Source organism: Gopherus evgoodei, chromosome 9, assembly GCF_007399415.2.
Source record: "Gopherus evgoodei ecotype Sinaloan lineage chromosome 9, rGopEvg1_v1.p, whole genome shotgun sequence".
NCBI classification, from domain to species: Eukaryota; Metazoa; Chordata; order Testudines; family Testudinidae; genus Gopherus; species Gopherus evgoodei.
This window is the reverse complement of record NC_044330.1, coordinates 105,702,780-105,727,439: the sequence shown is the minus strand read 5'-3', so window position 1 is coordinate 105,727,439 and position 24,660 is coordinate 105,702,780. Positions and strand designations below refer to the sequence as shown.

General features: G+C 51.0%; 1 protein-coding gene across 8 annotated transcripts in view; it reads left to right on the top strand.

Moving 5' to 3' along the window:
• Positions 1-4,607: 4,607 nt before the first annotated feature.
• DOCK11 (dedicator of cytokinesis 11) overlaps positions 4,608-24,660 on the top strand; it is a 121,376-nt gene continuing 101,323 nt past the window's right edge. For 7 of the 8 annotated variants that reach the window (XM_030574598.1, XM_030574596.1, XM_030574595.1 and 4 more), the window contains exon 1: positions 4,608-4,730. In XM_030574598.1, the coding sequence (XP_030430458.1) occupies positions 4,629-4,730 (102 nt within the window). In that variant the 5' untranslated portion in view covers positions 4,608-4,628. Of the gene's footprint in view, positions 4,731-23,418; positions 23,738-24,660 lie in introns of those variants that run through there. The other variant, XM_030574599.1, reaches the window with a different exon arrangement.

Below are 24,660 nucleotides of genomic sequence, written 5' to 3'. Positions count from 1 at the left end.
GTCACTGGGCCTCAGTCTGCAGGGACCATCTCTGGGAATGGGAACAGGCCTCAGTAAATCGGTCTCCAGGACCCGTTCAGTGCTTGGCTTCTGGGCCAAGGTCACCAGCAAAGGAGCCAACTGGGATGGTGGTTTCTGAGAGGCGGATACCACACAGAATTGGACTAGGATCACCGTGCCCGTTTCTGATGGTCCCTGAGCAGCTGTCGGACAGTGACGATGACTTATCAGATATGAAGACTTTTTAATTCCAGTGGCTGCTTTCCTGCACCCTAGCATCACACTGACCAGGGCAAGCTTTAAACACAAGCACAGACCTTGGGGGGACCATAGCTTTCAGCTAGCGAAGACCCAAACCCAGGATGCAGTGCACAGTGACAAAGTTCTAAAACAAGAGTCACACAGATTGTTCCTTCAGGAAACTTCCCTGCAGTGGGGCTGATTCTTTCAATGCAGTGACTCTATAGACTGAAGTCCATGATGCTTAACTCCCAATGTAAATGGTACCCACCCATAAGAGTAAGAGGGCACCATTTGGTGTGGAAGGTAGGAAATTTGGTGATGGCAAAGGAGGGACACTTCAGAGCCATTCTTGGGACTAAGTTTCCTCACATCAGCAGGAATGGAGGGGGAGCTGGTTGAAAAAATGGAAACAAATTTCACAAGGGTTTTTTTTCAAATTTTTCATTAAAAGTTTTCCAAACTTTTTCATGAAAATCGTTCATCAAAATGTGGTTTTTCTTTCAACATTCTGACAACTCTGTGAGCTGGTGTGGGGAAAAAAGGCAAAAAATGTCGTCAATTTAATTTAAAAAAAAAATTTAACGTTTTGAAAGTTAAAAAGATTTTGATCAGCTCCTATGTATTGTAAAAGGGCAGGATTAAAAATACAGTTAGGTCAGAATGACACCAATGTGCACAGGTCATCAGAGAGAACAGAGGGAAATTTTGAAAAGACTTGAAAATCTTGAGTGTGAGATTTCCCTGGTTTCCCCTAGCAGGCCCAGAGCAGTTGGGTCAATAGTTTGAGAGATTTACCGCTTGGATCTGTGGAGACCTCCTTGCTTACCTTGTTGCTCTCACCAATGTTCCATTATGCTTGTAATTCTCCTCTATTCTGATGCTGATTCCTTCCAAGGGGATCGCTGCCTTCGGAACACGTTGCATTAAGACGCCACAAGTGGGAGAATGCACCTCATCACTTCCCTTTCACTTATTTTTATGTTCATCTCCAAAGTACAGCCCCGTTGTTCCTGTAGCTTCAAAGACTATTTAATCCAATTGCATCGGGCGCTGATGCGCAGCTGGGCTGACACTCAATAATTGGCCTCATGCCCAGCTCATAACTCCACTAGACACCTCACGTTATAGGAACTATAACTGCTGTGGTGCTGACTTCGTTTCCTGTTCAGTGATGTGCCGGAGCACAAGGAGTTGTGCTCCTTTTTCATTTTTGCAAACAAAGTTACACTAGGTCACCATGCTTCATACCAGTGGTAGGCAACCTATGGCACGCGAGCTGATTTTCAGTGGTGCTCACACTGCCCAGGTCCAGGACACCGGTCCGGGGGGGTCCTCATTTTAATTTAATTTTAAATGAAGCTTCTTAAACCTTATTTACTTTACATACAACAGTTTAGTTCTATATTATAGACTTGTAGAAAGAGACCTTCTAAAAACGTTAAAATGTATTACTGGCACGTGAAACCTTAAATTAGAGTGAATAAAGGAAGACTCGGCACAGCACTTCTGAAAGGTGGCTGACCCCTGCTTCAGACACTAAAGGGATATGGTACAAAAGCAGTTCTCTTGAGCTTTGACGTAACAGCTAACCTCTACGTAAGAATGTATGTATGCCGGGGAATAAGAGAATGAGCCCAACTGACACTTCACTGAACACAGGGGCCAGCTTCCTCTTTTTTCCTGGGGGTGCTCAACCACTGCTCAGCCCCAGGCCCTGCTCCTCCATCCCCACCCTGTCTCTTCCTGCCCAGTTCTGCCCCCTCCCCAGAGTGTGCCCTGTGTCTGCTCCTCCCCTCCCCCTCCGAGCCTCCTGCATGCCATGGAACAGCTGATGGCAGTAGGCAGGAGGCGCTGGGGGAAGGGGAAAGCTGGCTGCCAAGCACCTGCTAATTTTTTTTTTGTGGGTGCTCCAAATCTGGCGCACCCTGGGAGTCAGTGCCTATGCTACTGGAAAAATTTTAAATGCTAAATATTTGTCTGTTATCAGTTCACCATTTTTGCCTCAATAATTTGTACATTTGAAGATGTTAAAAAGAAAAGGCCATTTCTTCTGTCAGATTTCAGGGGTCGGTGCATCCTGGCACTGTCCCTCAGAGATTTTCAGTAGCAGTGTCCATCGAGTTGTTTTGTGGTGCTATTGGCGCCTTGACCAGCGTGTGCACGACTCAACCCCTTCAGTTCCTTCTCAGCCATCCTTGCCTGAGACAGAGCGCGGTAGTGGTGTCAAAAGACAACCTAGGACAAATAATTAGATAGAATTCCTTTGTGATAGTTAGGTTTTCGTAGGTTACTAGTTTAGATATGTCACATCTTTTTGTCCTCCTCTAAAAAAACTCCAACCTTTCGTTTATTCCGTTTTAAAAATGACCTCAGCAAGGGGCATTAAAAACATGCCTGGTTCGCCAGGTTTCAAAGCTGTTCCTTGTGCAAGGACACTATGCCGATTTCTGATGGCCACTCAGTCTGTGTCCATTGCTTAGGTGAGTCGCACATACCACAAAAGTGCACTCCCTGCAGCAATCTCAAAGCTAAAGCCAGATGGGATAGAGATCTCTGCCTGAAACTTATCCTAATGGAGAAATCCCTTCAGTCAACTTCTGACCCCAGCCAGCAGACCCCCTCAACCAGGGAGACTCTGGGCACATCATCTTTGGAAACAAGTACTCACTTCTCCAAGAAACAAGAAGAGACACATCGTCCCAGCAGAGAGAACTGTTGAAAAGAAAATGGTCTCCTGGAAGGTCGCTATCCTCGGTGCTGGCCATGCCAAGAGCGAATACCTTTGGTGCACCAGGAACCTCTGGCACTGCCCGCACCGGGGCCTCTGCTGGGAAAGTTAGGGAGCTGAGACGCAAACACAAGTCAAACTCTTCCTCTAGGGCATGGACAATGCTGGTGAAGACCACAGCACCGCAGCCTTTTCTGGCGCTGATGCCCCCACCACCAGTGCCTCAACAGTATTTGAAATGGTGGAAAGATCCACATCAGCACCCCCGGTATCGACCAAGGTACCACATACACAATTGGCACCGATTCGAGTTACTGCACAAGGGGAGTAGCCTTCCCTTCTGAAGATGCTGACAGGCTATCTAACAACCTCCCTCTGCCTAAACCTCATGGACAACGTATCTGAGAATCAGCACCTGGGCTTGTGTTTCTCCACTCCTTTTTCCTTCCAGAGACTCCAAGCACAGGAAAGCAAAAGTAATATTTCTTATGAACTGGTATTTCCTGCCCATTTAACAAACCATTTAAAAGCCAAACAGCAATTGAGGGCATGCTTTAAAAGTTACTAATAATGTTTAAAATTATTTCAATTATAGTAGCTGCACTTTTGAACCCTACAGATAATCTAAATAACTCCTTTGTACCTTGCATGGTTGGTAATATGAATACAGTAACAGAGAATATCCTCAACTGTACTTAAATGACAATATTGCAGGAAGCCTGTGAGCTCTCCTTGGGTGCAAAACTATGCAATTCAGTTGTGATACTTCCCCTATACTTAACTGTATTTTGATTATATGTTCTTAGCCCTAGGCCACAGAGCACAATAAACTAAATACAACATAAATGTAACTGTTAAAATCAGCACAGCTTGGTGAAATAAATACAATTTAAGTCACACCCTGTGAAAACACACTCAACCCTTCTCTCGGCTCTGTTACACCTGTGCCGTTCCACCCATCACACAATACACACCACAGGGCAATGGTTAGAAATACAGAAATATTGGCTGAGCTCCTAGGGAGCCTTTCCTTCACCTCCTTTGTTCTGTTTTGTGGCCTACCAGGAGAGCTGGCCCCAGCCCATGTTACCACAGCAGGAGTGTGGCAGGGCAGCGTGTGCACTAGCACCTCTGTGCCCGGGACACTCCTCCCACGGGACGCGTGCACCTGTCCTGCGTGAGCCCTGGCGAGCTCCCGAGCGCGGCGGGAAGAGCGGTTCTGGGGGTGAGACAGGAGCTTTCGAGCCCCACGAGCTCTCCTCACCCGCCCCGTCTCTGCGATACCCCGACGGGCCGGGCTGCAGCTCCCGCCCGTGCACTGGAGCCGGGGGCGGGCCGGGGCCAGGCACCGGGGCTCCCCCAGCCGCACTGCTCGGTGCCGCATCTCCCGCTTTGCTCCGGGGGCCGCTCCCTGCCCGCTCTGCCCTGCGGAGCCAGCTGCCGCCTTCCCCTTCTCCGCGCGGCTCCTGCCAGCCCCGCAGCGAGCCGGGGACTGACACCGCAGCCCCGCCGGCGGGGGAAGGGGGCGGCTCCCGCCTGGCTGCGGTGCGGGTGCGGTGCGGCTCCCCGTGACCCGCCCGTGCCGGGGAGGGGCCGGCTGCGGGGCGGAGCGGAGCGGGGCGGGGCCCTGCGAGCCCGCGGCTGCCGAGCCGGCACCATGGCCGAAGTGCGGAAATTCACCAAGCGGCTCAGCAAGCCGGGCACGGCGGCCGAGCTCCGGCAGAGCGTCTCGGAGGCGGTGCGCAGTTCGCTGCTGCTGGTGAGCGCGGGGCGGGGGCGCCCTGGCGGGCCGGGGTCCCGGGCTCTGCCCCGGCCCCTCCCCGGTGCAGCGGGCGCCGCTCCCCGCAGCCTGGGCAGCTCCCCCGCCGGGGAAGGGCCGCGCCCCGCTCGGGGCTGGCGCTTCCTGCGGATCCGCTAAGCGAGCCCCGGGCGGGGCTGCCTGGGTTCCGCTGGCCCCGGTGCCGGCCGCGCCCTGGGGTCGCACAGCATGTTGGCCTGGGCCAGCCAGAGCCCGGTCCGCCCGCGGGCACAGGGGTCCCGGGTTCGCTGTGCCCAGTGCCCTGGGGGGAAGGAACCAGCTGCCAGCCCGGGGGGCCAGGGGCGTGTGCCCGCCTGCGGAGCGTGGCCGTGGGGCTGCAGTGGGAGTCCTGGGCAGAGCCCAGCCTGTGCCACCCGGTCGGCCAAGCAGCTGGGCACAGCTGGGTGACATGCTGTCGGGACGGGGTCCTGCAGGGTGACTCTCCCCAGAGAGCCCGGGGTTCGAGCTGGGTGTGGAATGACCAGTGTTTCTTCACTGCCCTCCCCGGACTGGGCAGGTTTTTTGAAGGTTTGTGTGCTACAGGGGCCAATAGCTCTGCCACGGCCGGCGGGGTCCCATGTTCAGCTCAGCTGGGGGCTGTCTGTCCTTGCTGCAGTGTCCCTTCTCCTCCCACCCTGAGCCCCACTTCTCATGCAGGAGCCGCCAGGCTGGATGAGACCAGTGGCCCAGGCCATTGAGCCCTGCATCTCAGCTGTGATAATGGCCAGATGCTTTAGCGGAACCTCTCCTTAGGCAGAGGTGGGACAATCTGCCCCCCACATTGGATTGATAGCTTCTAAGGCCAGAAGGGACAGCTGTGATCTTCTAGTCTTGGCCAGAAGAGTCCCCTGAAATCATTCCTATCTGATCTAGAGCAGATCTTTTAGAAAAACAGCTGGCATCTATCCACCCACCCACCATGCACTCACACCCATCTCCGCCTCACCACTATCCATCCACCCACTGCTGCACCTCTGTCTCACTGCCGTTCCCCTCCCTGGTGTCAGCTATGCTCCGACTGGGAGCTCTGTGGGGCAGAGCCTCATGCAGCGGGGCCCCACTTCCTGATGGGGGCCCTGGACACTATCTCAGTACGCCCAGACATCAGCCAGGGGCCACCTCCTCCTGCCCCACCGGGCACTCATGGTCCATGGCGCTGGGTCTATGTGGGTGTCAGGGAGCCTGTGGGTCTGTGGGGGTGTCAGGGCTGTTTGTGTCCTGCTATGCATGGTGACTCCTGGGTAATTGTTGCAGGGCCAGGTGTGAGTTGAGGTTGTTTCTCCCTTGGGATGGAGGCTGCTGTGAGAGAGCTGGTTAGGGGTGTTGTCCGTTGTTTCCAATGGATTGTGTGTGTTTGTACTTCCAGAGCCACAGGTAGAACCCAGGAATTCCAGCTCCCAATTCTTCCACTAGCCCTAACCCATTACACCCACTCCTTTCCCCGAGCTGGGGATAGAACCCAGGAGTTCTAGCTTCTAGCCTCCCATCCCAGCCCTAACCCATTACACCTGCTCCCTTCCCCGAGCTGAGGACAGACCCTGGGAGTCCTGACTTCCACCCACTCTAAACCACTACACCCCATGCCCCTCCCAGAACTGGGATAGAACCAGGCATCCTGACTCCCAATCTCCTTTTCCCCCTCCTATAACCCACTACACTCCTGTTCTCTCCAGGAGCCCTAATAGTCAGAGTGTGACTTAGATCCTCAAGCTCTCTCTCGGACCTGGTTTGCAGCCCCCTTGCTCTGCGGGCCTCTGTGGAGCAGCCCCAGCTAATGCCCAATGGCCTGTTAGTCTGTATGAGGGTCACAGGAATCGGCACCGTTGTGACCTATTCTCTTCACGGTTACGGATTGTTATTTCTATGGTGGGAACTCCAAGCATTCCCCAAAAGGGAGTAGGGCCTCCTTGTCCTGGGCACTGAGCAAACATTGCACAGAGACGGTCCCTGCCCCAGCCAGCTCACAGCCTAGGATCGACAACACGCAGCAGTGGTACAGAGAAAAGGAGAGTGCTAGCAGCAGAGAAAGATGTCCTGATATAAGCGGGGAGTCCCAGAGGTCTCTGTAGTCACAGAAGATCAAGTGTCGAGAGGTGCCGCTTGCCCCTGTTAAGTTTTAGAAAATAACCAGTTATAACCAGTGTTCATCTTGGACAGCCTGTACGCTAGCCCTGGGGAGAAGGATGTCCCTGCCAGCCCCGTACTCTGGATAGCTCTGTTGTATTCACTTTTTAGTGCGTGCGCAATGTGTCTCAGGTGGCACGTCATCAGGATCCATCACTTAATTTGGTCTGCTGGGCGGATCATTAGCTTCCCTGCCCTGGTCCAGCTACTGAAAGAGAGCATGTCGTGAACTCTGTACCCTACTGAGTGTGCAGGCTACGGACTGAACATTAACAGCAGGGCTGTGGGTGCTCCTGCATTTGACATTAGGATCAGATCAAAGCTTCTCTGGGCCGTAATTTGATTTGCTGCCCTGTTCCTCTTTGAATTATGTTAGGAGACAATTACGTGTGACCTTGAACTTGACAGAACGTTAGTCGATCTTACGTACAACAACACAAGTGCAGTTTGTGCAGGCACGTCTCAGTATAGATTATTTCTACGAATCCTAATCTGGCAGACAACATCTGTGGAATAAATGAAGAATTTTAGACAAATCTTTTAAAAACAAAGCGGCCAAGATTCAGATCTCTGAATTTAACAATATCTCCCCAGACTCCGAGATTTTTAAGGCCAGAAGGAAGCATTATAATAATGTAGCTGAACGTGGGCCAGAGAATTTCACCCAGCGATCCCAGTGTCATGTTGAATCTGGGTTTCTCAGTAGGCTTCTGTTCGTTTTGCTCACTATTTTTCAGGAACAAGTCAGAGGTACAAATGCTTTATTAAAGCTGATGGAACTTTTCTCATTAAAATTGTGATTATCTCCATGGATAGTCTGCTAGGTACCTGACAGACCAGTAAGGACACAATCCCTGCACTCAGGGACTTACCAGCAAAACAGACAATGGATGAGAGAGGAGAAGAGAAAAAAACCCAGTCTCTGAGCCAGTAATGATGTTCAGCATCCATCTGGCATGTTCTTTGTTTGCGTCCCCACCCCCTTGGCTCACACGCACATCCACACTCTCCCCAGGCTCACCTCTCTCTCTCTGTCTTTCACACACTCGTGCCCCAGAGCCCATTAGTGCATCTTTGGAATTGGTTTGCGTGTTCACAGCCAAGTGAGGGGGGACAGGCAGTTCGATTCCACAGGGCTTGGACCTGCTGTCTCTACAGAGAGCCCAGCTCCTGACAGCTGAGCAGCCAGGGATAAACAAAGCCAAGGCTGGGAAGTTGGGTCTCCATGTTGCTCTAACACCAGGTCAGAACCAGAGTCCCAGGCTGAACTTGGGACAGTCCCATAAACTGAAGCCACCTTCACCGGGACTTGGCACTCTGCTTCTGGCTGGGAGCAAGGCCCTCGGTTACACCAGGGGGAGACTATTCCGCTTTCCTCCACGTCTCACCTAGCTTGGGAGGGGCTATCGCCCATGCTGCCCATAGTGATCAGGAGGAGGAAGAGAGGCAGAGAGCAGAACCTGGCCAGGAGGAGTGGTGAGGGGAAAGCCTGAAGGGCCTTGAGGTGAGGAGGTGCTGAGAGAGCAGGGGAATTGTCTCACAGGCGGGAGCCATAACATCTCCTGTGGGTGCTGATGACCCGGCCTCGTGTACAAGCAAAGCCCAATGTGGAGCTGCTTGGCTCACACTGTGCCAGTTGGGAATGGTGTGAACGCATTTGCCTGGCCTCCTCCAGCACTAACCGTGTGAACAACTTTCCGAGGAGATTCTCATCATGGGCTCAGAGTGGCAGGATCTGCATTTGGGCACCAGCAATGGTTCATTTTAGCACAGCGAGCCTGAGGGACTGGGACAGCTCGCAGGTCCTGTAAAAGGCGCCAGTCCTGAGAGCTGCTATCTTGGAGCACAGTAGGTATAGCATGGGCCGGGGCAGTGCCTGCTTCCCCACACAGCCCTCTGACCGTGCCTAGCTCGGCAAACCCGGGGCTGATCTGGCACCTCAATGACTGTAATCCTAGGCCTGTCTGAGGCCGTCAGCCAGGGAGGTGGGGGAGCCAACTGGCCTGAGACCTCACTGTCACATAAACCTTTTTGGATGCTCTGAACCAGGCCAGATTCAGGCTAGTGACCGTGGAGTGTGAAGATCCACATCCTGTTACCCATGCCATCAACCATTCAGTGCCGTGCAGTTATAATGCAGGAAGTGAGGTTTAGCCAGTCGAACTCAGCTGAGAGCTCTAATACTCCCACCCAGCACAGAACAGCCGAAGGGATGCCTCTTCCACTGGCTGCTGGGAGAATTTCTGTTCGTGAGCCCTTGAGTAATCCAGTCTCTAAATCACTGCCCTCCCTCGCTGGTCTAAGCAGCTGTGACCATCTTCAGATCAGTCTTAGCACGTAACCACTGTATGGTGCCATAAAGGACATTCATACACAAGGACTTGGCCCATTGTCCACCAAAGCTGACAGGAGTCTTTCCGGCGAGCATTGATCAGGCCCCAGAATAGAAAATACATGAAGCCTTAGAGTTAAATTTATCCTCCTGGAAGAACTGATTGCATGGGTATGCCAGGGAGAGCCTCATTTGCCTCCAGCACTTGGGGAATGTTTCTTTGTCACATAGCTTCTGCAAATAGGTTTAAAGGCAAACACCTTACTGAGGGTTACAGAGCACCTGGCACTGGCTGCTGTCGGAAGACAGGATACTGGGAAGTGGATCTGACCTTGTAACAGCCCAGTGTGGCCGTTCTTATGTACAGAGCTTTTAGCAGCAGGAAAACGGTCTGGTTTTATTGTGGAATAACACTGCTCAAAAGACGACATAACTTCAACTTGACAGGGACTGCTGAGAAATACCCCTGTGTAGGCTAATCTCTGTGTGTGTCTCATGTTGTGTAGTGTGTTGGTTAAACAACACCCATAGTGTTCTTGCATTGGTGGATTTTAAGGCGGTATTGTTTCCATTTTCACTTCTAGTGAAGCCTAGCTAGTAGGGGGAGAGTTGGAATGAATGTTGTTCCTTTTGTTGTGTGTGTGAAGCAGGGTGAAATCCTGCCTTAGCGAAATCAGTGGGTATTGTGTCATTGCCTTCAGTGGGGTTGGGCTTTCACCCCAGGCCTGTGAAAGGGAGGAGCTCAATACTGCACTAGCCATCGTCAGTTGTAATTCCAGCTTCCTCCCCCAGCTCCTGCTCCTCCAGTCCTGGGCTCTCATCAGCGCAATGTGGTAGCAGTTCTGGACTGGGCGAGGCAGGTGGGGGATTTTGCCCTTTTGGCTAGGAACTAGGATAAGGCCACCAAAGTTATTTCTACTTGTGCTGTGAAATGGGCTGTAATCCCCGTCTCTAGAGGCGAAAGGGCTGCTTGCAACACAGCCTGGGACGTTCATAATCTTGGTGGCTAGGATAGGACAGAACAGAACTCTCAGTCCACGTCATTTCACTTCCTCTAACCCTTAGCCAGCTGCATCTCCCCTTCCATAACTCTGGCTTCTCCGTGTCTTTCACACCACACAGCAGAGGGAAACAGCTATCGGGAGGGGTGAGAAAAAGAGTCTGGGGGAACCCCCACCCCCAAGGGAAGCTGGAATCCCTAAGAACAAAACTCAGAGTCCTGACTACTCTGGGCATTGCAGACATATGGGAACTCTCGTTCTTTCTGCAGGCTTGAGGTTTTTCACACAGCTGTAGGGTGCGATTGAATCAGTTACAGCCTTTAACATTCCCTGGGTTTGCTCAGCTGTAAATGAGTGGCTGGATAATTTATGAACAAGGTCACTCTTTTCATACTCTTGCTGTATTTAGTTAGTGGTCAGGCTGTGGTGTACATGGCATGCTATGGCAGACCGTGCTGCTTAGGGAACAGCAGGGCTAAGCTAAAGTGCTCAGTGGTTCAAACCCCTCTTACCCCAATGTTTGGTCATGAAACAAATCTTGGGGTCCCAGACAGTAACATGTTGCCATCTAGGCTGCAGCGTCACACCCAGGCTGTAAAGTGAGAACACTAGGCGAGGGGGCATTGCGGAAGCCGAGCCGGGACACAGGGACAAGGGGAAGCCTTGGTCTCGTGCGGGCAAGGATTGTTTTGGCTGAGCTTATCTGTCCTACAAATCATAAGTGCTAGTATCATAGTATCTGGGGTCTCTCTTCCCCTCTGTGCTCAGGATGAGGAGTCCCCCAGCCAATAAGGAAGGAGAGACTGTTCTGGCCCAGCCCGGCTCGGTGCTGTGAAGAACTGCACACAGGAAAACCTGCAGACAGCCATGGGAGCACAGGGTAGAATTTGGGTACTTCTGCTGTAGGAGTCATAGGGAGATGTGGATCAGGCTTGCCAAGCATGGTCAGCAGACAGGTTCTTGCTGACCGTGGCAGTGGCCTCTGTGTGCATCTCCTCCCCGCTTTGGAGCACATGAGTCTTGGCTTCACCGCGGGAATAGTGCTGGCCATGGCAAAGAGCCTCCCACTTAGTTTAATAATGTAAAAGTCCCCAATGGGAATAGGATCCAAAATGCTGCGCCTGGTGGCATAGGCAGCAAAGGTACAGAGCTCTGCCTGAGGAAAGCACATCAGCTACCCCAGGTAATCTCCTTCTCTTTGTGAAAGTGAGACCATCGTGATTGCTGCACCACACCACCAAGTTCATGCATCTCATTCCGCTTGTGAACACTAGTGTATTCTAAAGGAGCAGGGCCTCTGCATTACGTCAGTGCAGGGATGGGGGAGTAGATTTAATGGCTTCCAAAGGTGCTGTCCCTGTAGGGGGAGAAGTAAAATATATCATCAGGAAAACAGGAATTTGGGCAAATATAGACAAACTGTTTCCCTGACAGTGTTGCCAAAAATAGTCATCTGGTGGCAATTTTAACTCTGACAGTGTTACTCCTACTTTTCGTTCTGTCACGGAATGAATTGAAGATCCAGTCAGTACGTCACCTTAAGGATTTATAAAATAAACAAGTCATGGGTGTACTACAGCATCTTAGCTGAAAACCAGCAGCTGCACCAACACGTTCAGAAACATCAGCCAGCCTCATCCTCAGTCTACGGTGCAGTGCATTACCTAAGCACACCTGGGTGGTCATGCACACGCGTGTCTGCATGCACACACATTTGTGAAAATCTCTGCTGGCAGAGGGCTGCGTGGGTTTTTGCCAGATTATTTAATGCATCTGCTCTCTCAGGTGCTATGTAGATGCCTGAGATGTGCTCCTTGGCCCCTAGCTATTAGGGAACTGGCAGAAAGCCAACGGAAGGTCATTTTCATTTGATCCAGTCTGGGCTCGGTTTGTACATGGGGCTCAGTTTCCAACAGAAACAAAGTAAGAGACAAAAACCCGTAATGGTGGTGTTAGAGAGGCTTTGACTAGAGGCAAAAAATATTTTATTTTTTCTTTGTACGTCTCTTTCAGTTTAATCTGTATGATTGGCTGCAGGATTTACACTCATTAGACAGTACATGAGAGAGCCTCTCTGCAAAGAAAACAACCTTCCAACGGCATAAACCCTTGTTGTAATAACCTAATCCCCTGTGAATGCCGACAGTGCTGGCTGTGTGCTAGGCTGGTACAGACAGATGAGCGGACGTGGGGTCTGCTCTGAAGGATTTACGGTCTGAGCAGTCACTACACAGGTATAATATTGACAGCAAACAGCTGCATTAAAAAGGGTGAAATCCTGGGCCCATTGAAATCAATGGGAGTTTTGCCAGCCACGTCAGCGTGGCTAGGATTTCACCCACCCCCTACACGTCACAATAACTAGGGCCACATTTTGCCACCTTTACTCACTCTGAGTAACACCTTGCTCCTGGGGTGGTCCCACTGACATCCATGGGGTGACTCGCAGGGTAAGGCCGCTCAGAGACCTGGATTCAGGAAAGTGCCGAAGCACATGCTGAAAGTTAATCACATGCTTTCCTGGCTCAGGGCCACGATGAGTTAGGGTATTGGAGAACAGCTCAACATTAGTCACGTTCCGTTTTGTGCTATCAGGCGATTTACACAACACAGATGGGTAGTTTTGCTCTGGCCTCCCGGTCCAGTCTGAGCAGCATGGAGCAGAAGGGGTGTAGGAGCACTGCAGAGGTACGAGCGAGTGCTGCTAACATCACATCCCCCTAGTGCCATTCAGCGTGGGTCCCACCTCCCCCCACCCCACCTCCGAAGTCCACCAATTGGCAAAACCCCTGGCTACCACCACCACCACCTTCCCTGGCCTCCTGCTGCCCCCTCACAGCTCTGCCCTGTGTGTGGGATCGAGGCCCCTCTCTGCCACTGCAAGAGGTTCCACTCCCAGGGTGCCGAGCGGGCAGGAGGCTGGCGGGCAGCCGTGACGGTGCAGGACCCAGTGAATGGACCCTTGGTGGGGTTTTTGGAAGCTGGGGCCGGTTCTCCAAAGGTGCTAAACCTTATCCCTGACTATCACCATTTTCAGCTTGCCCCCGGGAGCTGAGAACCTGACTCTCCTGGCTGAGGAGAGATCTCGCCCCTGCGAGCCCAGAGGGCCTTTCTTCTCTCTGCTGGCTGCATTCCCCTGCTGAGTTTTGGGAGGGTGCAAGCCCGCCCACTTCTGAAGGCCCCTCCCCCAGCCTAAGAGGAGGAGCTACCAAACCTGAGGTTCAGGCAACTATGGGGGACAACTGGTGAGAAAACAGGGTCAGGAATGAGGGTACAGGTTCAAAAGCAGGGATCCGGAAGGAGACACCAAGCAGAGAACCCCAGGCAGTGCCCACTGCGGCCTTTTGGTTAACAGCTGAACATACTGCTGCTGACTGATTGCGCCACAGAGAAGAGAAATGGTCAAGGTGTACAGCCTGAGTAACGTCCCCAGGTGGGCTTGAATCACCGGCCTTTCAGTTAATAGCAGAGTGTGCGGCCCAGTCGTGCCACAGAGACACGTAAAGGCACCCACCATCCCCTTTTTACTAGACAGGCATGTTAGGCAGCTTCGCCCTGGCTGCGTTCACGTGAGCAAGCAGAGCACTGAGCCTGACCTGAGTGTCTCACCACAGCTTCTTTGAGAGAAGGATTCGGGTCGGCTGCGGTTCTCTTCCACCTAGGGACAGGAGGGCATGGGCCCTTCCCGCCCCTGCACGTACATGTCCCATCATGTTTTGCACCCAGGATGAGATGTCAGCGTTGTTTTGAATGGCTGAAGGCTCTAGAACACCAATCCAGGCAGTGGGTGCACACTGGTGAATTGCTACTGATGGGGTCTGAACAGGCTATTCCTGTTAGTAAAAGGAAGAGGTTACAGGGCTGACTCTTCTCCTTGGTTCTGGCTAACGCTAGTGACTGTACCGTGCACTGATGCGAAATTCTGTTCTGGATTGGAAGCGCCCAATAGCCAGGGAGGCGCTTGGATCTGGGGTGTTGGTCCAGCCCATTGTAGAAAGTGGAGCCATTGGTAGAGTCCCCCCAAAGTTCGAGGGTGTTCAGACCCCACGTGCTCAGTTCTAATATAAGTCGTGGTGGCTTTTTCAGTGTTTCCTTTAAAGCCCAACACGCTGCTTCATTATCTCTAACAGGGTTGCAAAATGATCTCATCATCATCATTATTATTAATACTGGCAAATATCTTGGCAAAATGGTGAGAATCTTTTAAAATCTCTGTGGTTGGGCAGTGCAATCCCAGTCCGATAAATCATTTGGACACTAACCAGCTTTCAAGTGCAAGTGTTTTCAGATCCCTAGTTAATCCGTCTCCTTGCTCCCATTCTCTCCAGAGCACAGGAGCAAACTCACACGCCTTCCTGCTGCCTTTCTAGAAATGCTGGGAATTCTCTGTTTCCCTGCAGCTGCCTCCCTCTATGTCCAATCTGGCTTCGTTTTCTCATTATCTTAAAGATACCAATCAACGCTGTCCCTTCCTGGTCCCAGGGTCCTTGCTCACAGCTCGGTCTGCTCTGTCGAGCTCCCGCTGTTTCTCTAACAGTGTCTAGTCTGTTCTTGCCGGTCCTTTTGTCACTCAAATTGACTCCTCTCCTGATGCCACGTGAAATAGCTTTGTCTCTGGCCCTATTAATTTCCTGCTGATCTAGCGATGATTCGATATCAGAGCTCTGGGGGCTTCTCGGGGGAGCAACTGGAGAGGGGAAAAGATTCTCTCTCTTCCAGGGCAGCTGTTGTGCAGAGTGTAGTGCCCCAGCTCTCTCATTCTCTCCTGTTCTCCCAACATACCCGGGCTCCAGCTGCTTCTGGCACCTCTCCCTTAGCCTCCATGCAGCCAGCCCCAGGCAGCGCAGACTGAGCCAGCAGCTCCTGCCCATAAACCGTGGTGCTCTGCTCCCGAACAAAGGAAACACAAGCAAAGCCCAAGTGAGAGTAAATCCTTGATGTGCTGTGGCCACCACCTTGGGCAGGAGCAAACAGCTGCTGGGCCCCCATGTGATTTTCAGCGCTCAGGTTGTCTGAGCCCAGTGGCTTGAGCACTCGGGGGTGGGGGGCAAAGGCCCCCGTTGGCGTTCTTGGGAACTGGAGAGGGCCCTGCCCTGGGTGAGGGGAGGAGTGCTCAGCTGGTTTGTTCAGAAGGGCTGAATTCCTTGGAGAAGGTTGTGATCAGCTGAACAATGAGGTGTCTGTGGAGGGATGGTTTAAAAAGGAAGTGACTTACTAGTGTCCGGTTTGGGTCCAGTTCCCCACTCCCTGCTATCTCAGTAATTGCTTACCCCAGGCAAAGCGGGCACGTGCTGCTGCAGCATGCACAGCTACTCATGTCGTTTGGGACAGAGCTGGAGATTAAATAGCAGCAAAACCAGCCCAGGGGAAGGCCATTTGCTCTCCCTCTGCAGACAGGGTTTTCTTAGCTCAGCCAGAACAGCCGTGGACTCATGCCCGTCTGTGTGGAACTGACTTGGTTAGTTTCCAGAAAGGCTCTCTCCCTTTGGCCTGAGCTCCGTCACTGTGTCAGGGGATTACAAGAGGGGTCCAGAGCAAGCTGCCCCCACGCCTCCTGGGCTTGATCTAATAGTAACATTAGCAACAGTAAATCTTTTAAATTATATGTCTTCAGGAACCAAAGTAGCTAATGATTTTCCAGCCCATTAAAACAAATTCCATTGGAGATTTAAGCACCTGATTTGTTGCCACTGAAGTGAATGAGAAAACTGCTTTAAAATCAGCGGCTGCCGCCCTGGGCCAGAAGAAATTGGGAAAATGAGAAGTAATGAGCAATGGGAAAAGGTTTTTGTTGCTGCAGACGGAGGTGAGCTGGCTCTGCTGGACAGACATGACTAAGATATCTGGGAGGGCCGGCCATGGAAGTTAATGAGAATCTAGATTTTAAAAATGATGATCTGTGTTTAAAAAGAGCAGGTAAAATGTAGTGACCGTAACAGAGCATTACCAGAAGCAAATACAGAATAAAACAGTGTAAATTCCCCTATATTGTAACAGGACTTTCCTTTTTCACTGTCCCGCACAAGCATCAGTCCTCGCGGCATCCAGATGGAGGAGGGAAGTATTATTATCTCCTCTTAATAGCTGAAGAAATAGAGAGACCAAAGGTCAAACCCTGTTTGCCCATCTCTTCGATTGTCTCCAGGGAGCTGCTCTGGAGAGTAAGATGGTCATGCCTAGGCCCCGGCTCGGAGCTAAGCGCTGTCCAGACGCAGCGCAGGGGGTGGTCGGTGCCCGAGAGCTCACAGACAGATAACATGGGGAGAGGCCTTGGGAGGACGAGATAATCGCAGCGTAAGCGGAGACGAGCAGAAGAGATGAAGTTGGGGTGACCAGTGCCGGTTGTGCGTGATTCGTAGGGATCAGAGCAGGTTTGACCCAGACAGAGTCGGTGCTAGATTGTGACTGGGCTGTACACCTACATGAGAACTCGCTACCCACTCCAGGGCAGGGGGTGGGCAGGGATGGGGAGGGAATGAGTGGGGGCTTTGGCTCCGACCCCCATGCTCTGGTTTGTGCATCTCAGTTGGCTCCACAGAGCTGAGTCCAGCTGTGATTCCACTGGGGAGAACGTGGCTGTTGCGCATTCCTGATAAGCAGAGATTTTGTAAACTGGGGAATTGTCTGGACCTGGAATAAGCCGGCAGCGGGAGCATCACCATTAGCACTTATTGTAACGCAAGCAGCAAGCCCTGGCATCCTGCTTCCAAAACCTTTTCTTCATCCCTGCCATGAGGAGGGCATTGAAACCAGAGGGGAACACATGCCTGGCCAGATCCGCATTGCTGACAATACACAGCGGGGCGGGATATTTGCCATTCACGCTCCAGTTCGGGGCTGCTGTTTTGTTTGGATTTTTTACTTCTCGTGAGCTTTGCGATTTGTTTTTAATGAAAACGTGCACTTCCAGTTGTCTCAGAAGGACGATGCACAGCAGAGCGAAGGGACAGGGTAACAGAAGAGAGAATATGGGGTTAGGCGGAGGAAGAGGCAGATAATAAAGAGCCCGAAGAGGAGAGGGGGGGCTGCATTGTACAGGGGGGAGGAAAGAGCTCCAGATGGATCTGAGAGACCAGATGGAGACCAGAACAAGGTGGTGGGGTGAGGGGAACCAAACACCGAGCCAGGCTCTCAGGTCAACAGACTGCAGTTATTTGTGCTTTTCTGTATTTCCCACGAGTCTGCATTCAGGGGACGAGGATGGATTGTCCGTTACATTATGGGCCTGTAACAGGATTCGCTCACCACTGTGGCACCTCCTCTTAGCTGGGTCTGTGGATCAGCATTCATCCAGACCAGCACCTCCTTCCATTGCTCACTGGCTCCACATACCCCTCGCTCTCCGGGACTCAGCCCTCCAGCCAGGTCACTGTAGATTTCCCCTTCTGGGGGAGCCAAGTGCCACCGGTAATCTACCCCTGTGCCATCTCAGGTAGTCTTCAGTAATTCCTGCTCTGCGCTACTTTCACAGTGGCTGGTAGGGGAACCCAGGCCTGCCCTTTGCTCTGGGTTCCAGCCCCGGGACCCTGTCAGCAGCCATCACCACTCACTTCTCTTTCCTTGGGCTTCCTCCCACTCACATGTTTGTGCCCAGAGGTGAAAGCAGGCTCACTCCCTGCAGTCTCTCTCTTCTCTCAATTTCCAGGCTTTCTACAAGTCCCCCTGCTCCTGCCCCACTGGGCTTCATCTTCAGTTAGTGCTTATGGGTCAGGCCTGACTCTGCCCCATATCCGGTCATTAAGGTTCATGACCCTTTCAGAGCCACTTTAACTCCACCAGTGCTGGTGTGAGGTGAATACCCCATCACAGGGACCGACCCAGCTCCTATTAACAATAATAGTGGGTAATGGAGGCCTGAATACTCGTCTGCAGACCAGTTCCCTGCACAATCCTGCCTCGTTTACTGCCCATGCTGTGCACCTCCTCCTGCATTGCAATGCATTTGCTTGAAGAGTGAACGGATACCCCACACTCGGTTGTTTTCTGACCGAGTGCTTCATTTGGCAGCTTGAATGTTTTTGGTGTCGTTTGTTTGGACTGGAACTTCGTGAACGCTTTTCGCAATCCAGCCCCGAAGGGTTGTTCACATGTGCCTGCAGTAGGAACAGAGAAGAAAGAAATGTTGTTGCAACCAGTATTCAGTCTGCACCTGAATTAATTTGGCCCACGGACCAGGCTGGGCAGGCCCAGGAGCAGCTGGCATGAGCAGCTTCCTGTGAAACCTTCACTTCTGTGAAACCTTACTTTTGTGCTGCAGTATCATGGATGTTAAGCATGTTGTTAAGGCAACCCATGTGTGTGTGTTTCCTGGCTTCTGCCACAGTCTTGTGTATAACCTTGGAAGGTCACTTAACCACGCAATGCTTCAGTTTGCACAGCTGCCAAGTAGATCTCTGTCATTTCACCTACCTCCCAGGGGCATTCAGCTAGTTTGGAGAGCTTCCGGGCCCTTTGTTTGGCCAAGCTTCTGAACAGCTCCTTGACGGAGAAATGGTTTTTTCCTGTTAGCAAGCAGAGGGTTGATGTGTCATTGATCGTTTTATGTTGTCTGGAGCCCAGGTACTTCGGAGCTGAACGCTAAATGTAAATTCCAAACCACATCAATACATGATGAGGCATCATCAATGTCTGTAAAGCTCTTTGGGCTCCTGAGATGGAAGGAGCTTTCCTAAGTGCAAAGTAGCAGTGCTGTTGTTGCTGATGATTTCCCCGACACAGCATGCTTCTGTGCACAAAAACAGATCGAAAAATCAGCCCTGACAGAGATCCAGGTGTCCAGTGGAAACACACAGTCTTTTGCCAATTTTTAATCCTGGCCCCACTATTTCCAGGGGAGAAAATCAAAACAGTGTTTTGTTTACGTTCCTCTTAACTCAAAATAGCTGTGACTCCATTCAAGTCAGTGGAGATGCACTGAACTTCACCAGCTCGGGAGCTGCCTCTCTGTCTTTGACGTATACAAGCAGGAAAGCCACATTTGGTCTAGCTTAGGGTCAGATTCTACCCTGGGATGTGCACTGTTGATTCCCATGGGAGCCCGACGTGTCCCACAGCAGAAGATGCCATAGCGATTGGTGCCTAATGGTCATTATAATGTGTGATGCAGCAGTGTCCGGTGACTCTGCTTGGGACCAGGGGTGCATTGTGCTGAGTGCAGCACACACATGTAGGTAGGTGTGGGAGAACAAGTGAGTACGATAAAGAGGAGGGTCAGAGTAACAGGAGTAAGATCATGTGGTTACGTTGCTGAGCTGTTGGACAGCTAGAGGTACCGTATCCTCTTGGATGCACATTTAAAACCGAGACCTTTTCTGTGCCAGGGATTTTCAATGATTCCAGTGCTGGGTGACAGGCACCAGTGTAGTGATGCTGATTCGAGCTTAGCCTCGACCTGGTTCTCCATTCCTCTTGTGCGGTCATTGTCACTGGTGCAAAATGAGTGTTGAGCACGGTGGCATTTTAACTCACTTTGCCTTGCTTGCAGCATTATCAGTTCTCACCATTTTATCTTGAGTGTCTCGTTATTTGTTGGTTTTTTCTTATAGCCCCAGCTTCTGGAGTCAAGTGATTGGGTGAGACTCTCTGCATTCATTCGGGGAAAAAAAGTGAGGTTCCAGCCTTCCTGGTTGTGGAAGAGAGCCCCCAAACCAGAAGGAAAATGAAAAGAACCCCACACTTGATATTTTTAAATCTCATGACTTTAAGCCAGTCTCAGGATGTTGTGATTTTTGAATTGCTGGGGTTAGCCCAGCTTCTGGTGTAAACAGCCACACAAGGTGCAAGGCAACGGAGAGCCCGTCTCCTAATATAGACGGGCAAAGAGGTTGTTTACAGGGGAGGCACTTAGCCCTGTTTGAAACTAGAGTAAATATACTGATAACGCTCCAGGCTGCGCTGGGCAGTTACATAGTGGCTGTAATCAGAGCGGATCCCCAATGTTGACAAGGCCTGACTGAATCGGATCTGCTCCTCAGCCTCACCCCCATTGGCTGGTTGGTTTTTTTTGAAGGCATCCTGGCAGAAGCGGGTCTTGAGGAGAGTCCTAGGACTGGCCCTTCATGCCGCCCCCTTCTGCCGTACTGATGGATTTGCTGCTTCTGTGTAGAGCTCTGTTTCTGAAGTTAACGAGAGAGCAGTTTGATGGTGAATGACCAAGGCTTCCTCTTGCGCCAGGGCTGTCTGTGTCAGCTCTGTGCTGCTCCTGTGCCCTGGGAAGGAGAAAGTGACTCTGACAGCCCTTTTGTGCCATGAGGGCAGCATACAGGGGGCTGGATCAGCCTCTCGGGATCTGCCACACTACAGTTAAAAAACCCACATCTGGCTTGTGCCAGCTGACTCAGGGGTACAGGGCTCAGGCTAAGGGCTATTTAATTGCAGTGCAGATGCTCTAGCTCAAGCCTGAACATCTGCACTTCTATTAAACAGCCCCCTAGCCCGAGTCAGCTTGCACGGGCCAGCTGCGGGTGTCTTAGGGTGTGTTTACACTGCAACTAGACCTTTTCCCACCACCATTCGAGCGTAATGCTCCCAGCAGCATCTGTGCAGATGGAAAAGGGGGTAGGGAATGTTTTTAGGTCTTTAGAAGATGCCCCTGAAAAGAAATATTGTGAATGGCTGGTCTGAGATGGCCGCAAGGAGAGCAAGAGTTATCTCCTGTATTGCAGACTCAGTATTACCAACCCTGAACATGCAGAAATCACGTCAGGCCCCCAAAACATGCATGGGGTTTTTAAAAAAATAATTCTCCGTTTGGGTTCTTCTTGTTTGGTTCTTGAGTCCTTAGGTCACACTCTGGTTACATCGTCTGCAAACTTGAGGGCTAGAAACTTACTTTTTTAACTGAAAGCCGAGACCCCCACACTTTGGGGGGGAGGGAAGGTAGTGATGCCACTCTCGTTACCGTTGAGACTAGCTTATGGTTTAACAGCTGATTTTTCTAAGTGCTCCAATATCCACATGTTTAAACAGATTTTTTTGAAAATTGCTGTGGCTCCTGGGGATCCAGGACAGTGTTAGTGCTCAGATTTAAGGTCATTCAAGCGAGCAATTCCTGACACATAGCCCTCCTAAAAAATCATGCGGCTTCAACATTTAAGAGTTGTTACAACTTTCTATGCACGCGCCTTGGGCTCAAACTATGGCTCTGATCCTCCTCACACTGATTTCATGTTGCTGCGTGGGACTGATCTCAGCTAGTGTCTGGCCTCCGCTGCCCCTCTGGGAAAGCAGTATTTTTAAACATTAATCCATATGAGGAGAGATTACCAAAACTGGGACTTTTCAGCTTGGAAAAGAGATGCCTGAGGGGGAATACGATAGAGGTCTATAAAATCATGACTGATGTGGAGAAAGTAAATAAGGAAATGCTATTTACTCCTTCTCATAACACAAGAACTAGGGGTCACTAAATGAAATTAATAGGCAGCAGGTTTAAAACAAACAAAAGGCAGTATTTCTTCACACAATGCACAGTCAATCTGTGGAAATCCTTGCCAGAGGACATTGTGAAGGCCAAGACTATAACAGGGTTCAGAAAAGAACTAGATAAGTTCTTGGAGGATAGGTCCATCAAAGGCTGTTAGCCAGGAATGGCAGGGATGGGGTCTCTAGCCTCTGTTTGCCAGAAGCTGGGAATGGGCGACAGGGGATGGATCACTTGGTGATTCCCTGTTCTGTTCATTCCCTCTGGTGCACCTGGCACTGGCCACTGTCAGATGATAGGACACTGGGCTGGCTGGACTCAGTATGGCCATTCTTGTGGGGCAAAAGTTGGATCTAAAATGTGGCTCAACTCAAATTGACAAGCCAGGAAAAATCACTTCCCCATGTGCAGTGGCCCAGGGATTCTGTTGCAAAGCAGAGTATGTACAGGCAGCCTGCAGTCACAAGAAGTGGGTGGTTTAAGGTGACATACTGTGGCTCTTACCCCTGGGGGGCTCTGCTATCCACAGACTCCCCTGGAGCAAGGCGAATGCCCAGCAAGCTGTCCGGTTTTGGCTGCTGTGTATCACTAGAGCAATGCAAAGCTGTTGGAGTCGGGGGAGATCATCAGGCCTACGGTGGATGCAACCCCGAGTCCTGCTAGCTGCAGCAGGAATCTCTGACACTCTGAGCATACTCACTGCAGTAAAGAAATGTTTTTAAAAAACGACTCCCAGAAAAAACTGTGGCTTGGCCTTAGCTCCAAGGCCCCACGCCTTAGAAACTGCGGTGCCCGTTTCCAGTCTCTGCATGGTTCCTAAAGACAATGACCTAAATTAACACTGACCCCACTCCGCAAGCCCTCGCTGTATAATTAGAGAAGTCAGCACTGTGTTTCAAGAGATGGAAAAGATTCAGTTTCTAGAATCCCCTTTGGGGTGTGGTTCTGAGTGGGGCTATGCTGGCTGGTACTTTGTCGGCTGCTTTTCAGTCTGAGTCGGCCAGGGAGTTCCTGCACCGCTCTGCTCTGGCTCTGCCTGCCTGGGACGTATACGCGAGTGTTACCAGCTAAAACTTCCTTTGTGAAACAAATGCAGCGTATGGTCACATGTTGTGGGCCACATCCTGGCTGGTGTGTGCCTCTCTGCATGTGCTGGAAAAGAGGCAGCCAGATGGCTCAGGCTGGGGTAAAAATGCCCCAACTCCCCACAAACCTGAACTTGTAAAAGATGTTTTAAGAGTGGGTCCCTGGAGAGGATTTCCAGGTGGACTCCAGTATCAGAGGGCATGATCTACTCCCTTTAGTCAGCGTGTGTCGGCTCTGCTCTCAGCCCATGTCCTGCACAGGCTGTTACGCTGGCAGGAATCACCTGGGCAAGGGCGGGAGGTGCTGTGCAGGTATCGTGGCAGGGCAGGACACGGGTGCCCAGTTACAGCTGCTTTTGCACCAGTGACGACCCTGTTGAGGATGGTGCTGCTGCAGATGCCAGAATCTAAGCCTGTATTTTCAAATGGAAACTGAGAGTCGTCGTCATTCCGCAGATTCTCTGAAGCTGCCCCCCTCATCCTAAAGCAAGGACTTTCCATCCTCTTGGAGGCTCCGGCCAAAGCTGGCCGTTCCACTGCTTGCATTGTCCGACAGGAACCCTTGGAGGAGAACAGGAAAGCCGTTGTGTTTCTCTGCTTCTCGTTAAAGTCCAAGCCTGGGCAGAATAACACAGCAGCCTACAAGCATGGGGTGAGGTGGGCTGCATTAGCCAGCTGGTCTCCTGCGGCCCTGGGCACCCAGAAAGTCCCAGCTTAGCCCTGTGCTCCCTATCAGCTCTGCGCGGCGAAGCAGGCAGGGGAGAGTTACAGGGGGTGATGCTTGTTTCACGTCCTTAGGATTCTTTGATGCCAATAAGTTTTGTTAAATGACAGTGGGACAAGGTGAGGGAGGGAATAGCTGCTGTTGGACCAACATCTGCTGGTGAGGGAGACAAGCTTTTGAGCCACACAGAGCTCTTCCCCAGGCCTGGGAAAAGAACTCCCAGATCACAGCAAAATGCCAGGTGGAGCAGAGTGTTGAGCGTAAGGAGTTAGCACATATGGTAAGGGACCATTCAAGATACAGTGGCCCCTTAACACCTCTGCAGTCAGAGGAAAAAAAAAGGGGCTAGTGGGTTACAGATTGTTGTAATAAGCCATATATGCAGTACCTCTGTTCAGTCCATGATTTTTATGTATAGCAGAGTAACCAATTTAAGCTCCTAGGCTTGTCTTTTGAAAGTGGTGTGCATTTTTGGGGTTTCCTTTCAGGATGAGGACTGAGAGGTCAGCTAGAGAGTGATCACTTTGTGAAAAGTGTACACCCACAGGTGGCAAAGTGTTTATGTCTTTTGTATTTTCCTGTGCTTCAGGGAGTCCATTAAAACACCTGGAGCATACAAAGGATGGGGTTATGCCTATTTCACTACTTCTGATTCCCCGTTTCCTCTTCTAGAACATATAATCCCTTTGTAGGAAGAATGACACTGTCCTCCATGCATTGCATAGATGAATGGGTGTTGCCAGCTTGCATGAGGGTTGATGTTTTTCTTTAAGCCCCAGCTCCTGGAGTCAGAAATTATGTAAGAATCTCAGTTTGGTGGTGGTGGGTTTGTTTTTTTGGTAATGAAAGTTTTAGCTCTAATGGCTGCAGTGAAAAGTTTGAAAATGTGACTAGAGTGACCCAAAGATGGCTCAGGAAGCAGAAGGCAAATAGAAAGAACCCAAAACTTAGTTTTGTAAAATAAAACAAAACAAAACAAACTTCATGATTTTTAATCTAGTCCCATGAAGTTTGGGGAGCCTGATTCGTGATTTCTAAGTGTTTGGTGCTAGAGATACTTTTCTTCTGTTATGGTTATTTACTGGTAAAAAATTCCTCACTTTTCCATAGTCTACTTGTTTAAAGGTAGATTTCCCCAGTTCTCGATTCAATGTAAACTCTTTCACAAACAAATTGTGTGAACAAAAGCTGAGATGTTATGTC